General features: G+C 35.4%; 1 protein-coding gene across 1 annotated transcript in view; it reads left to right on the plus strand.

Annotated features, from left to right (window-relative positions):
• grin2ca (glutamate receptor, ionotropic, N-methyl D-aspartate 2Ca) overlaps positions 1–15785 on the plus strand; it is a 92184-nt gene that overhangs the window by 28204 nt on the left and 48195 nt on the right. The window contains exon 3 of the mRNA XM_056271928.1: positions 5135–5576. Coding sequence (XP_056127903.1) covers positions 5151–5576 — 426 coding nt within the window. The 5' untranslated portion in view covers positions 5135–5150. The remainder of the gene's footprint in view (positions 1–5134; positions 5577–15785) is intronic.

Consider the following 15785-nt stretch of genomic DNA (forward strand, 5'->3'; position numbering starts at 1 on the left):
CCTCATCCGCACACTAACCCCCCAAACCACACCCCCAAACCCTTCTTGTCGGTCATTGGCTGGAACAGTTTGTTATGTTTTGGGGAGCGGGTCGCTGCAGTTTGTTTTTGGTGCTGTTTGTGAAGCATGGGCTGTCTACAGAGATCGCGTTTCTTTACAGTGTGTTCAGGGGACAGGCAGCCAGCGGATAGTGAGGAGATGTTTGCTGTATGTGACAAAAAATGTTTTGGCCTAAAAAACACATGACATCGCTTAGAGCACCTTTAAACTTGTATAGAGAGAAAACATTTTCATGTTGTGGCAGGCTGTGCATTTTAGGTCCATACTGCAGATTATAGGGATGCAGATTCAGTCATCCCAAATATTTTACCTCAAAATTAAAAGTAAAAAACACATTTGGTATTAAAAAAAATGAGGAATATTTCTTAGGACTTGACTAGGTTGTTGTTGACTAATTTTTTTCTTGAAATTTGTTTGTTCATTCATGTATTCATTCACTCTGTAAATACAGTAATTAAAATATATGATTTTTGCATTACTGTATTGAGAACTGAAAGTTGAGTTGTTTATTGTCACTATTATTATATTATATTATATTATATTATATTATATTATATTATATTATATTATATTATATTATATTATATTATATTATATTATTATCCAGAAGAGGAAGGAAGCCACTTAATTTCTGATGAACATTAGTCAAGACATATGTTCAAAAACCGTTTGATTCTGCAACCCTATTAACTCATGCACATCACAATTTGATGTATGTGTGGACTTATGAATAATGCACCACACCGTCTGCATTCACATCAGTTATAGTAGCAATTTATATCAATAAACTGCTGAACATTTCTCACAGCTGTTATAGCGAACGAGTAAATGTAATCAATCAACCGAACAGACAAGCTTGTGCATTGAAATTAGTGTGTAGTCAGTGCACTCGTATGTTAGAGCTATTGGTAAAAAATGAGATTGTGCCCGTTTACTTTTTGTTCCACTTGATGGATATTTGTGTAAGAGTAACAAGGCCATGTGGACTGTGTGTCGTGCGTCTCTTTCCTCCGAGTAAGCAACCATGTTTAATCTGCCAACTGCTGTGTTGAAATCTGTCACTGTCGCTGTATAAAACGCTCCACCGTGCTTTAGCTCGCGTTTACCAATAATGTGCTTTAATCAAATTCACCACATGCTTTAATATGGTTCATTTGTCTGTTTGACATATACCTGAATTAAAAGGCCATATCGACGAAAGCAAAGTGTTTGATTAGGTCACTGATGAGCCATTTGGCCAATCTGTTAAATTTTGTACTCCACTGTTTATCAATAATTCATTGTCTAGCAGAACTTGATTTATCTCTTTTGCATTTGGTATATATATATATATATACACACACACACACAAGTAGTAAACATTTGAATTGGATCAAAAAAGTTCATCAAAGTTGTCCTAAGACAAGAACGGGTATTGTTCAAAATTCATGTATAACTTTGATGAAAGGATTTGATTTTGTAGAAAGAGGACAATTTCAAGGGAATAACATCCCTGAAAGTTGAGTTGTCCAGCTGTTTGATGTTAGAATATCCTCTGTTACAATGTCTAAAGAATTATTTCTGAATATATTTATATATTGGTTAGAGAAATATTACTCTTCAAAAGTTTGGGGTCAGTAAGATTTTTTTTAAAAAGAAATGAATGTTTTTTTCAGCATGTGGGATGGATTAAATTGATCAAAAGATTTGCATTTTAAAGAAAGTATGTTTCTTTTGAACTTTCTAAGAATCCTGATAAAAATGTGTCACTGTTTCTACATAACTATTAAGCAGCACAACTGTAACATTGATAAATGTTTCTTGACACACCAAATCAGCATATCAGAATGATTTCTGAAGGATCATGTGACACTGAAGACTGAAGTAATGATGCTGAAAAATCAGCTTTGGGTCACAGGAATAAAAATATATATTCAAATAGAAAACAGTTAATTTAAATTGTAATAATATCTCACAATATTACTGTATTTTTTTTAATCAAATGAATGCAGCCTTGGTGAGCACAAAGAGACTTCCTTTAAAACCATTAAAATAATCTTACTGACCTTAAAACTCAGTACATGTAGTGTTGTAGTGTACATGTAAACCAGCTGTACAGGGTGGGTGCAGGAATAAAGGCATTACAGCAGGCTTCTGCCACACGAGACCGTCAGATGAGGTGATACCATCAGGCCACGAAGCATGACATACTAGGGGGGATTACAGAGGGATTACATGGTGTCTGGCTCATGAGACACTGTAAATTTGGTCAGCATGTTAAAAGTGGCATCTCCACAGCACTGGTCTCCAGGCGGCTGGACAGCTAAAGCCATTCAAAGAACTGAATCCCTTTAAAAACAGTGCTGAGTCTGACGGATAACCCTACGCGTCAATACGGACGCTGTTCAAGGATCATTGCTATGATATTGCAGGATCTGAGATCTGAGGAAGATTTGGCGAGTTATAAATGGAAGATGATAAATGAAAGCTCAAATTAACCTCAATTTTACGTCTAAGGTTTTTCTATATTGGCGGCTTAAAACATGCTTTAAAATCTAAAACCATAACTTTAAGGCCACTAGCATCTATTGCCTATTGACTTTTCATTTCAGGGATTATATTAGACGGTCTGCAAAAATAAAGGCCAAAGGCACACAAGTTAGGGCTCATAAATCCACACATTCTCCATTTGTTGAAAAAAAAAAGAGTTTTTATTTTAGTTATTTTTTTACAGTACCCGCCATCTGTTGGATGTGGTTTGAGAGTGGCGGCTCTTAGTACAGCAGCTGGACAACCCAGTGACTCCTGAGCATGACTCTAAACGTGCAATACGACTCTAATGGCCTCTAACGTTTCATCTAAAAATAGCTCTAAAAGGTTTGCTTGATGTGTTAATGCCGACTGACAACAGAACGGCTCTGATGTCTGGATTATGAAGTATTATGGCAATGTTTTTGCATGGATGAAACTGATCCTTTTACAATACCTCACCTTTTGCTCTGTGTGTGCACAACAGTTAAATTCCATGTGTATCTTTAGTGTGCAAATTAGACACTTTAAAAATTGACCTATATAGTTCAACACTAAACTGCGTTCACAGGCCATTTGGCTTCTTTTTATCTGCTTTTTGACCATTTTATCCATCAATTTTCCTGATTTTATCCATTGGAAATTTATTAGATTATGAAATGTGGGAGGGAGTTAGCCATAAAGTAATTTCAGATTTTTTACATAGATTACAAAGTATTTTATTTTTCTTTGGAATAATGTGTAACATTGAATCAGGCACAATATGACCATGAAAATGTATTAAGAAAGTAAATAGACTTAAGGAAGATCTTCTTTTTTTTTTTACCTGATCTGGCTCTGAAAATCATTTTTGTTGGAGTAACCTAATGTAATAATAAAAAAAATAATGAATAATATTTTTGAATTAACTTCTCACTTAGACTATTTTATTTAGTTTATTTGGACATTAAGGTCAAGGTGCAACAGTGTTTGCTGCACATTTTACTTTTGTAATTTGTGTATTTCTGAGTAAGAATATTTATGCAGAAAAAATGAGAGGAGGACTTTTATTTTATCCGTTTGGAATTAATTGGTTGGTGAAATGTTACATAACATAACAAGTAGGGCTGCAACAAACGATTATTTTGATAATCGATTAATCTAACGATTATTAGAACGATTAATCGACTAATCGTCGATTATTTCGCAGACTAATCAGCAAGTTTGGAACGATTATTTAGCTTTTCCAATTAGTTAAAACATTGAGTTATACATATTCTAACTATAATATAAAAGAAGGAAATCACTTCAGCTTTTGAAATAGTTGTTTTAATGAACTTTGAGCCAACTAAACAGGTCATTCTCTTTAAGTTTTCAGATTTCGGTCCAACTCAAATCACACACAAATGCTCTCTAAGCATTGTTTAATAGGCCCACTGCTTTTATTAGAACTGAAACAGAAAAAGGGACATTTACTTCAGGACACAAAGAATGGTAAAATATTAATCTGCAAACAATTATTATAAGTATAAAATTACAATCTTTTTTTACATGACAATTGAGCTGACAGAGACGTTCTCATTCACCTTTTAATTTACAGTATGAAAAAGTAACTGCCATGATATTCTTCCTATATCATAGGAAGGATATAACATCTCGTTTTGTAAGTCGTCATGATTATTGAACAAAATACAGGCAAGTGATAAGACTATAATAATACCTAATGTTACAATAATAAAAACAGCCCTGACTCGTAAGCTCGATCAAGCTTTATTCTGTGCAATAGAATAAATAAGTCATCACATTACTGTAATTATATTACTAATTGATAATATTATTACTATTATTAGTAGTATTGCATTCTCTAATAAAGAGAGCTCCAGCTGGAGAACACTCTCCTCTCACCGGCTCCTTTTTTTTGTGTAACCTAGTTATATGGTTAGACTGATTTAGTCATCCTGAATAATATTTTTTGTGTGTTGAGTAAAATCAGTTTATTTAGAAAAAGCAATCTGCTGTTTCATCGCATGCAATCCAAATTCTCTTTTTTACCTGTAAATCTACGATAAAAAAAAAATCAATGTCAAAGTAGTGTCTTCCATAGGCAACTACAAATATAACTGATTTTTAGTTCCTTCATATTTTGTTACAGTTTATAGAGATTCTTTTCTGCCATCGTCAACCAAACCAGTGCACATGGATCAATTTTAGTGTTATGAACGTTCCCAGAAAAAATTTTTTGGTTGTAATTTGACTGAGACATAAATGCTGCAAACCATTTATGATTACTAAAATGTTATTTGCTCCTCATATTAGCAATGTTTACATGCATACATTTCCACCAATCCAAATGAATCCAATCATTTTCATTTACATGTGAGGTGTTTACATGAAGGCTTTTCAATCCGAGCCATCAATCCGATTACTAACGGATTATTTAGGCTCAAATAACCGTAGTAAATGTTTACTGGATTAACGCATTCACAAACTTTATGTTTTGACTTCTTTCTGTAGTGCTTCGACCTTAATTAGAAAGTCAACCACCATTAAACCCCACCAACTCCCGTTTGTGTTTTCTTCCATCTAGGCAGTAGGCGACTGAGATGGGCGTTCATCTAGGCTGTCTCAGCGACACACTGTGGCTGCCGTTGCTGCTGCTGCTGTCTGTCTTCTCCGCCCCCCGCTGCCAGTGCCGACCGTTCGGGATGGTTGAGCCCACCGTGAACGTGGCGGTGGTGTTCAGCGGCTCCGCCTACCAGTTGGAGATCAAGGGGCGACTGAGCCGGGAGAACTTCCTGGACCTGCCGCTGGAGGTGAACCCCATCACTGTGCTGGTGAACAACACCAACCCGCGCACTCTACTGACGCGCATCTGCGACACGTTGGCTGCTAACAGGGTGCACGGGGTGGTCTTTGAAGATAACATTGGGTCCGAGGCCGTGGCGCAGATCCTGGACTTCATCTCCACCCAGACGGCCGTGCCCATTGTGGGCATCAGTGGGGGATCCGCCGTCGTCCTGCCTCACAAGGTCAGAGTCGAGCACCGTGCCAGTCTCTAAAGTCGCTTGATCTGGATGGGTAAACTCAGATTTTTGAGTGTTCATGCTGCGATTAGATTCCCTCAGAGTTATTTCACGGTCGCCATCAAAGAGTCGTTAGGGAAAATGTACATTCAGCATGCAAAGAAAACCTGACTGGGTCATCGAGGCCTTGATGTGAAGTAGATAGGTCCTGAATCACCCAGAAGGGGGTTATTTTTGGCTGACTGTACATTTATGGCTGCTTAGCAAATGTATAAATAAATGGACATGAAATATTGATTTAAGATGAAATAATGTTATTATTTTAGAAGAAAGAGAGCGCCATGAGAGCACAGCTATGGAGGAAACTTGGGACAATGATCCGATATACTCTACAGTTTAATGGTAAATAATTACACACAAATTATACAAAAACCCCAGAATCAAGTATTCATGATAACATTCACAGCATCATAAATAAAAGTCCCTATAAAAGGACTTTTGAGCGGTTTTCACATCTTACTACTTGAATTCCTATAGCTCAAAACAGTAGAGCATGGCGCTAGCAAAGGCAATGTCATGTGTTCGATTCCCAGGGAAAGTGTACCCTTATTAAAAACATTTGTAAAATCCATAAATGTACTTTTTGTTCTGAAACTGTGGTATGTTTGCATCATCACCATGAGTAGCTTTCCTGTAGTTTAAAGAGAAGAGCATAGCATTAACAATGTCAAGGCCATGGGTTCAAATCCCATGGTATGCATGCTCCTATAAAATGAATACCTTGAATACAGTGGAAGTTGCTAAAAAATGTACTTATGGGTCGAAACTGCGGTATGTTTGCAATGCATCATCAACACGAGTAGCATTGCTGTAGCTCAAACAGAAGAGCATAATGGTGCTAACATGGGTTCGATTGATTCCCAGAGAATGCATGAATTGAAAAATAAATGTAGAGCTTGAAAACAATGTAAGTCGTTTTGGAAAAAGCGTCTTCTAAATGCATAAATGTTAATGTTATGAAATAAGTACCACCATGAACGGTACTGGCAGTTGTTTACAACTGTTGCTAGGTAATGACTTACTGTGTTATTAAAATATTTGCTGCACACCCAATAAAACAACACTTTCACGCCAACTAAACAAACCAATCTCTGGCATCAAACCGATTTGTTCTGCACCAAAAGCTCTAGTGTGAACGCAGAATTAATTGAAGAAGCTGGTTGATTTAATTGGTGATTATAAAATTTGTTAATAGAATACTCGAGCGACTGATGAAAAGTAATGAAAAAGTCAAATTAGGCAGAAGCAGAAGTCTCTCAATGCTAAAATGTCTTGGGGGACGCAGCATTGAGTCCAGTGTTAATTTCCAGAAACCCTTGTTTTTCAGCACAGAACTGGGGAAATAGTGGCTAATCAGAGAATCGTCATTCATCGGGTTTTCATAATTTACAAGCTCAATCGGTTTCCCCTGCTTGAATATAGTTTGCAGGGGTTGGTTTTCCAAAGTTTTGTAGTGTAGTCAACATCATTAATCTTTCATTTCCTTTACTTTATCTTTTCGTAGATGATGTTTAGGGGCGGATAAATGTGAAATTGATAATACAACAACGATAGGCTGGAAACATAGTACATTTAAATAATGATGCAGAAATCTGAATGAGTGTAGACTTTGAAATATGTGCATCAGTTATTTCGCTTACATACATAATCCTGCAGAATTTGTCATATTTTAATACATATTTTTTTAAATAACTGCCTCAAATAAATAAATAAAAGAATTTCTTATGGCAAGAACCCTGCAAATTTTAGACCAATCAGATTGGAAATGTCTATATATTTTGTCATCACTTTTTGTGTGTTTGACGATAAGTGTCACAGTTTGTAGGTAGTCCATCATAGAAAATTACTGCACACATAAGTAAGATCCTTCTACACACCCCTTTAATGTAATTTCTTTTTTCTTGCAGTTTGTCTGGAGTCTGTGGTTATTTGTGAAAGAGCCTTGATATGGATGACTCATTAGAGATCTTTAATACATCAGGAGTTTTAACTCCTAGCAGCTCCATCCTCGTTCTACATGCGTCACTGTGTTGTTCAGACCACTGCAGTCAAACAAAGATCAGCTGACCTTTGCGTCAGTTCAAAATGGAGCTGAGAGGGACAATAGATTATCCCTGCCTGTTTTATTGCTTCTGTGCAAATGGCTATGAACAATGACATAGAGCAGGTCCAGGAATAAATATAGAAATATAAAGTTAATTTAGGGCACCGTATGAAGTTATAAAATGGACTGCTGACGTCTAGTTTGTGGCATCTAAAGATTTGAAACTGTTGCTTTGTGATTCTGTAGCAGTCTATTGTCATCTGACTGTATTTATATTCAAAACACTCCGAATATTCCTTGTTTTTAATGCTAAATCCATAAATCTGTGTATGAAAAAACTTTATTACTGAAGGATTTGCAGTGCATAACGGCTAGCTGGAGAATATTGCAGGTCCAACTTTTAATAAATGTAATTGCATTTTCGACCAGACTGAAAAAAAGTATTACATTTTTACGTATTTTCTGAATGATAAATAGATTAGTGTTTACTGTATTGAAGTCATCAATTCTGTCAAACTGAAGCTGCAAATTGAACATATTTTAGAGAGTCTTTTATTGTCTTTGAGGTGGTATTTTTATGCATAATCATCCCAAACTATTTACGGTTGTTATGATGATCTGTAATTTGTTTGAAACCAAGTAATACGGTGTTTACAAAGCTTACTGAGATGAAAATGTAGGATTTCTTAGTGAGAGAATCAAAAGCAAATTTCTCTCAATGGCTTTCCTTTTTATCCCACGTTGTTTTATAAGAGATTTTTTTTACAATCCCAGATGTTTTGTCTGTGATGTATTTATTAACTTTAGTCTGGTACACTGTCATAATCATGAGAAAATTAGTTTGTCATATTTTCACCATCTGAAAACATGCATTTATAAAAACACGAGCTTGCACAACGGATTAGGATATACTAGCCAGCCTATACAAAATGTACTTATATACTTGTAAAGGCATATTGCCGTAGTATGTGTGATATGAATCCTAGAATGGGAGTTTAAAGGGTTGAAGTATTATTTCCTAGCTCTAAGTTTAAAGCTTTCATTGGCAGGCTGGCACTGCTGCACCCAGTGGACTGTTGACAGGCATCTCAGGTTCTGACTGATGAATGCCACCGTCACACCAGATGGCCGCCCTGCTGCACACCTTTCCTGAATATAGTAAGACAGAGAAATCCCATCAGTCTCCCTCGCTGCAGATCTGGTGGCCTAAATTGTCTCAATCTGAGAACTATATGATGGCATTTTAGTGTCTCGTTAAAAGGAAGAAAAAAAACTATGATTCAGAAGAACAAACAATTATGTTTTGAGATTAATCTCATAATAGGCCTTTTACCAGAATAAAGCGTAACATTTTAAAATTAAAGTATGTTTAAACCATTACAAAATTCGTTTATATTCTAGGGTCGTCAGTTTCTGTAATCAGTGGTAAAAAGTGCATTTGTTCTTCCACTGTCTTAGTACATTGCCATGTTAAGTGTTTTTATAATTTTCTTTTTCTTTGGGGAGTGTAAAAAAAGTGCTTAGTGTCTTTCCTCTTGAATGTCATTGTTTTGGCAGTAGATAATGTTTATGACAAGGTAAATGTGAGATTGGTTCTCCTTGGTCATTGTTTTTGTACTGTAAATTGCTTTCAGAGTTTTAGTACAATGTCCCATTTGACGTTACTTTCCTTGCAACTTTATCCATATTTTAATCTGTAATGAATAAGTGGCAGGCATGCATGTCCAATTCTCACTTATACTAGGATATTTGCTGTTTATAAAGCACATATTAATGCCTTATTCTGCATGAGCATATTCTACATCCCTTAATCCTACCTTATACCTAAACTTAAACGCTACAAAAACTACCTTACTAACTATTAATAAGCAGTAAATTAGGAGTTTATTGAGGCAAAAGTCGTAGTTAATAGTGAATATGTGTTCCTCATTCTAAAGTGTTACCAAATAATCACAGTTAAAACATTAAAATCCAGTATCTAATCAAACAAAACCATTGGCTGGACTGAAAGCACTCAAAACTGTAGGACAAGGTCACTATGACTTTAAGACACATTTCCTGGTACTTACAATCAGTGGCTGATTAACAGAAATCAATTGGTATATGGAACCACAGTAACCTAAAATGCTACTGTGATAGTGTGGTGAGACATGGACAAATACAAATGTACCACTTTCCTCCTTTTTATTACTCTGATTGATTAACTGAGTTCTTTCACCTTCATCCAATTTCATGTTTATAAGACGTCTGCTTCAACAATAAATGGAGGGATATCAGTAACTAAACTTACTTTGCTCTGAGAGTTTTGTACTTCATAACAATTATAGTTTGTAACATTATTCTATGTCTCTCTCACTGAGCCAAACATATGTGGCTATTCTGGTCATCTGTTACCCTGTAAAACGAAGGCAAAAACCTTTAGACATTCACGATCATGCCTCTGATCCTACGCAACAACCTGAAACCAATTTAGTCAACAAAAATTCATTTATTTGGACTGTGTTGTTCTTGCAGGCCGTGCACAGAATCTAATCTCGTAGCAAAGCGCGCATTCAAACGTCGACCATACGACGAGAATGAAATCATTGTGTGTTTCCTCTCAGCAGTCAATCATGGATCAATGCGCGCTCATGCTGCTTTTGGCTGCACAAGTGGCATAGACACAGAGAGATCTGGCAGACGACGTTAACTGGTTTCAGGCAAAAGGAAATAGAATAGTAAATAAACTTAAATTGTTATTTTTTTGCCAATATACCTTTATGATTTCTTCATAAGTTGTTTTGGTTAACTGTGTTTGTCTTGATATTTGCTGTGCCTAGATGCTCCTCAGAGACACAGAGGAGAGATTTGCTTTATCTCGCCGTGCACAGAGTCACAGGTCTGTGTGAGTTCAACGCAGTGGACTCTCTATCTCTCTCACACATGGAGGGACACACAGAGAAAAGCCTCCTTTGGAGATAAAGCATGCATATGCAGCTAAACTATTATATTTTATCTTCTGACTAGACCAGGACACCTATAGTTGAGTAATGAGGGGAGATATCTAGAGAAAACCAGAGAGAAAGGGAGAAAAAGTGAGTGTGTATGTGTGATTGTGTGTTAAAGACATGAATAGCACTTTTTTGCCTTGTGGATTCTTAGAAATTAAACTTCTCTAAAACGCACTCCAGTGTTGGGGGTAATGTATTACAAATAACGCGAGTTACATAATCAGATTACTTTTTCAAGTAACTAGTAAAGTAACACATTACTTTTAAATTTATATCTGAGTTGCGTTTTCAAATAAGTAACGCAAGTTACTTTTTCCCATTTATTGACCGACAGCTCTCCGGTCCTGTCATGTTAAGAGAAATCATGAGTAAGTGCAGAGGCGTTTGAGTGGTGTGTGAGCATGATGGTTATTGTAGTTCTAGACTAAATTTGAACATGTATTTACTCATCTCACTTGCACAAAAACACATTCAGTATTCCTCAAAATGAAGAAACTGTGAAAGGCAAATTCACACAAATAATTTATTTGAATATTACGCAAACGTGCATCAAGTGAATGTTAAATTACACATATGTACTTTATGGGCCCTATCACACACCCGGCGCAATGCAGCGCCAGGCGCGACGCAAGCATTTTTTGCTAGTTTCAGCCTGACGCAGTTATCATTTTCACGTCCTGCTCCACGTTGTTTATATAGCAAATGCATTTGTGTTCGGGCGCATTGTTGGCGCGTTGCTATTTTGAGGGAACTGAAATGCGCCATTGACTAAGTGAAACCTGGCCTAAGTCAATGGCACAATATTTTTTTGTTATTTAAAGAGCGCGTTAGTAATGTGCGCCTATAGGCGAGTCCACAACACTCGTACACTGCTTATTACACACACAGGGACGAGCAGCAGCACACAAACATGCCAAATATTAAAAATAAAATGATTATAATATAAAAGATTAATATTGTATACATAAAGATATGGTGGAATCCGGCTTGTCCCGTTGATGGTCTGCTCACACGCTTTAACCTCGCGCACGAGCAGATCCGTTTGCGCTCTGGAGACGCGTTCAGTTTTTCCGCTTGCAAATTCCGCCATGTAAATAGCGAATCCGCCATTGCGAGCGCAACTGGCTTTTAAAGGAAATGTGAGATGAGACTCTGATTGGTTTATTGCACGTTACGCCCAAAACACACCCATTACTAGGAACAACCCTTTTAGACCATGTGCCGGGTGCGCCGACCATTTTCCCATCGTTAAACTAAAAGTAGATTCGGACACGCCCTAAGTCGACTTGCGCTTTAGACCATGCGCTTAGATTATTAAAATAGGGCCCTAAGTATTTAATCTTACTTTATTAACCAATGTCTTTGCTGCTGACCTTCGATGGTCCAATTCAACCATATTAATAAGCGAAAATGTCTTTAGATAAACATCGCAATTGTGTTTCATTGTTTTGTTTTTCTATTCTATTCCTATTCTTCTGCAATCCAGAACGGCAGCACAGCTGAAAGGTTTGTTTGAGCTGCTCTACTGTACAGGCGTAAATTTGCATTTCCTTCAGCCTGAGGCTTATTCATTTCACTTTTGTGTGAAAGGGCCTTAACATTTACATTTTTTGTTATTAAAAAACCAACAAACAAGCAAGCCTAGCACAGGTGAGAAAAAACCCCCAACAAAGTAACAAAACTCATTAATTTCCATAAAAAAGTAACCAAGTAACACAATTAGTTCCTTGTTTAGGGAGTAACCCAACATTGTAAAGCATTACTTTCAAAAGTAACTTTCCCTAACATTGACACACTTAAAAAAAAAAAAAACTTTTCACACTCTAACTAGTTTAAATGTCAGTTTTGCATTTGTGGATAAAATGATAGTGGTGGAAATTATATTTTAAACAGATCAAAAAAGTATATAAATCAAAGATTTAACTCCTTTTCCGTCGTAAGATTAATTTATTTTATGTATTCTAAATATACAGAATTAAATAATAATACTTTACACTATAATTTGACAATTTATAGATAGATTAGAAATTACCCACAATAAATATATTTTGTAGGTAACACTTTACAATAAAGGTTTATTTGTTAACATGAACTAACAATGATCAATACTTCTAGCAGTTATTAATCTTTATGATGATAAAAATCTCAACATTAAGTAAAACATTTTTTAGATCAAAAGTTGTATTTGCTAACTTTAGTTAATGCACTGAACTAATATGAACATGACCATTTTGATTAACTAACATTTAGCAAAGGTTGATAAATGCTGAAAAAATTAATTTCTCATCGATCGTTCATGTTAGTTAGTGCATTAACTAATGTTAACAAATGAGACCTAAAAATCTCAACATTAAGTAAAACATTTTTTAGATCAAAAGTTGTATTTGCTAACTTTAGTTAATGCACTGAACTAATATGAACATGACCATTTTGATTAACTAACATTTAGCAAAGGTTGATAAATGCTGAAAAAATTAATTTCTCATCGATCGTTCATGTTAGTTAGTGCATTAACCCTCTGGGGACCAGAGTGTTTTTGGGGCCCTTTGGATGTTTTGACATGCTCTGACATTTGTGCTTTTTTCAGTTGCTTATAAACATATTAATGGCACAGGTGAAATTAAACTCTATTTAGCACAAACAGGTCTACCATAATGTGTGAGCAACATGTATGTACATGTTTGTATTTTTGAGAGAATATTGTTTATGCGTGGTTATTGAAAAAACTAAAAAATAAAGTTTTTGAAATAAGGACACAAAAAACATACTAAATATGAGTCCACAAGACTTTTGACTAATGTACGTTGTTGCCTAGAGTTTTTGCTTCAAAATGATCTGAAAATCATCCTTCCTAATCATTCACATAAAACAATAGATTGTTTTAAATTGTGAAAAACATTTTTTTGTTTGCCAAGGCAATATGCGGATGGGCGGAACGGCCCAACCCCTATCATGAATAATTAAGTGGTTCTCAGACAGTGACCCTGCATAATAATGAGCCTTTCATTCAGGGGTGTCACACAAGAAAGAATGTAAGGACAATATATATATATATATATATATATATATATATATATATATATATATATATATATATATATATATATATATATATATATTGTCATTGCATTCTTTCTTGTATATATATATATAGCCTACATGTATATATATATATATATATATATATATATATTTTGTCATTGCATTCTTTCTTGTATATATATATAACCTACATGTGTATATATATATATATATATATATATATATACACACACACACACACACACAAACACACACATATATATATATATATATATACAAACAATCAAAATATAAATGAAAGCCAAAAGCACATTTTTAGTCATACCTGGAAACAAATCCTGGTCAAATGCTATATGGGCCATTCTACAGAATTGGTTCAAAGTTACAGTTGGAAACATCTTGAAAAGAAAATAGTCTTTTCCCATAAATGTCTTATAAAGTATTATTTTTTAAAGTAGACCAATACAATAAAAATAAACCAGTCGCATTTCAAAGTCGCTCGCGAAATGACCGCCAGGTGGCGCAAAGGGACATTTATCAAAACGTAAGTGGGGCTAATGTCAATTAACAACAGTAAGGATGAAATTCTACAAGTTATGGTAATTTACAAATAAGCCTACAACAAACATTTATTTTTAAACAAATATTTTTAAATATGCAACATGCACGTTTAAACAACAAACAATACAATCTGAACCAGCGCTCCTGTATTGAGACATGCAGCGCGTTTCAGTTACGATCCTGGTTCCAGTGGCCTTAATACATTCACGGCTTTTTAAAATGTCACAAAGCGTTTTGAGATGGTTTTGAATGAAATATTGAAGTTTATAATTAGGGTATTTTGGCACACCACGCCGAGTGGCTATGCATTATTCTAAAATCTGGCTTTATTCTGGCATGTTGAATTAGAGTTTGACAAACGCGGCGGCGCGTTCATTTGGATTTATTTTTCTCATAACAGCTAAAAGAACTTACTGCGTAATTGTTGGTCATACAGATAAGATATCATCTTTTAAAACTGTAAAAGGTCTACTTTTATTCATGTAGGCTAAAGTAGGCCTACACTCACACAGGCTAACGACAAAACGTTTTCTCGCTCATGTGAGAAACAAACGTTTGGGCATTTCTCAGTGAGGAAATTAATAGCCGAGCGGTAGAACTTACGGTTCATCATCAAGATGACACGGGTTCAAATCCCGATCAAACATGGTCTACTGCAAATTTTATATTTATTAATGCAGAGAGATTTGTCTAGCTCTAAAACTCTGTTACGCCATACAGTTTTTTGGTTATATTTATAAAATAAAATTACCATGCATTTCCATTTTACACTAGGAACAATAGTATCGAACACAACGACGTTGCATCTGTACCAATCGTACGAGGCTACCAATCGTAATTTCAAAAGCAGTTCTGTAAAAAAAGTAATTTTACATATATAGCCTATATATATATATTTTTTTTTATTAGGCCTATTATTATCATTATTATTTTGATTCCCTACAACCTAGAGTTTTTAAAAACATGGTTTTAAGTAAAGTGTGATTTGCCAGGGGGGACGGGGATTTCCTTCTGGTCTAAACATCCCTGCTTCTGCTGAATTATTTGAATCCCCACACCCCTCCCTCCACAGTAATCAATGCTATAGGCTACTTCACCAATAGACCATATCAAATATAAAATAGAGATATGCAACAAGCACGTTTAAACAACGACAAACAATAAAATCAAAACCAGCGTTTCAGTTGTTCATTAGTTCAAGTGGCCTTAATGCATGCACGGCTTTTCAAAATTTTACAAAGCGTGTTGAGATTATTTTGAATGAAATATTGAAGTTTATAATTAAGTGTTTTGGCAGACCACGCCGAGTGGCCCTATGCATTTTTCTAAAGTCGGGTTTTATTCGAACTTTTGCTAACGACAAAAACAGTTTATCTGTCGTCTCTGTCTCCGGGAACTGCGCGTCACAAAAATGAACCGAAGCCACTTCAGCTCAGTCACTATAAGAAATCGGCTCTGTCTAAAGCCTTTAAATGTCTAAATATTCTGGCTAATAAATGTTATCTGATTATGTAATCC

The sequence above is a fragment of the Rhinichthys klamathensis genome, unplaced genomic scaffold, assembly GCF_029890125.1.
Source record: "Rhinichthys klamathensis goyatoka isolate OS25496 unplaced genomic scaffold, OSU_Roscu_1.1 h1tg000015l_1, whole genome shotgun sequence".
NCBI lineage: Eukaryota > Metazoa > Chordata > Actinopteri > Cypriniformes > Leuciscidae > Rhinichthys > Rhinichthys klamathensis.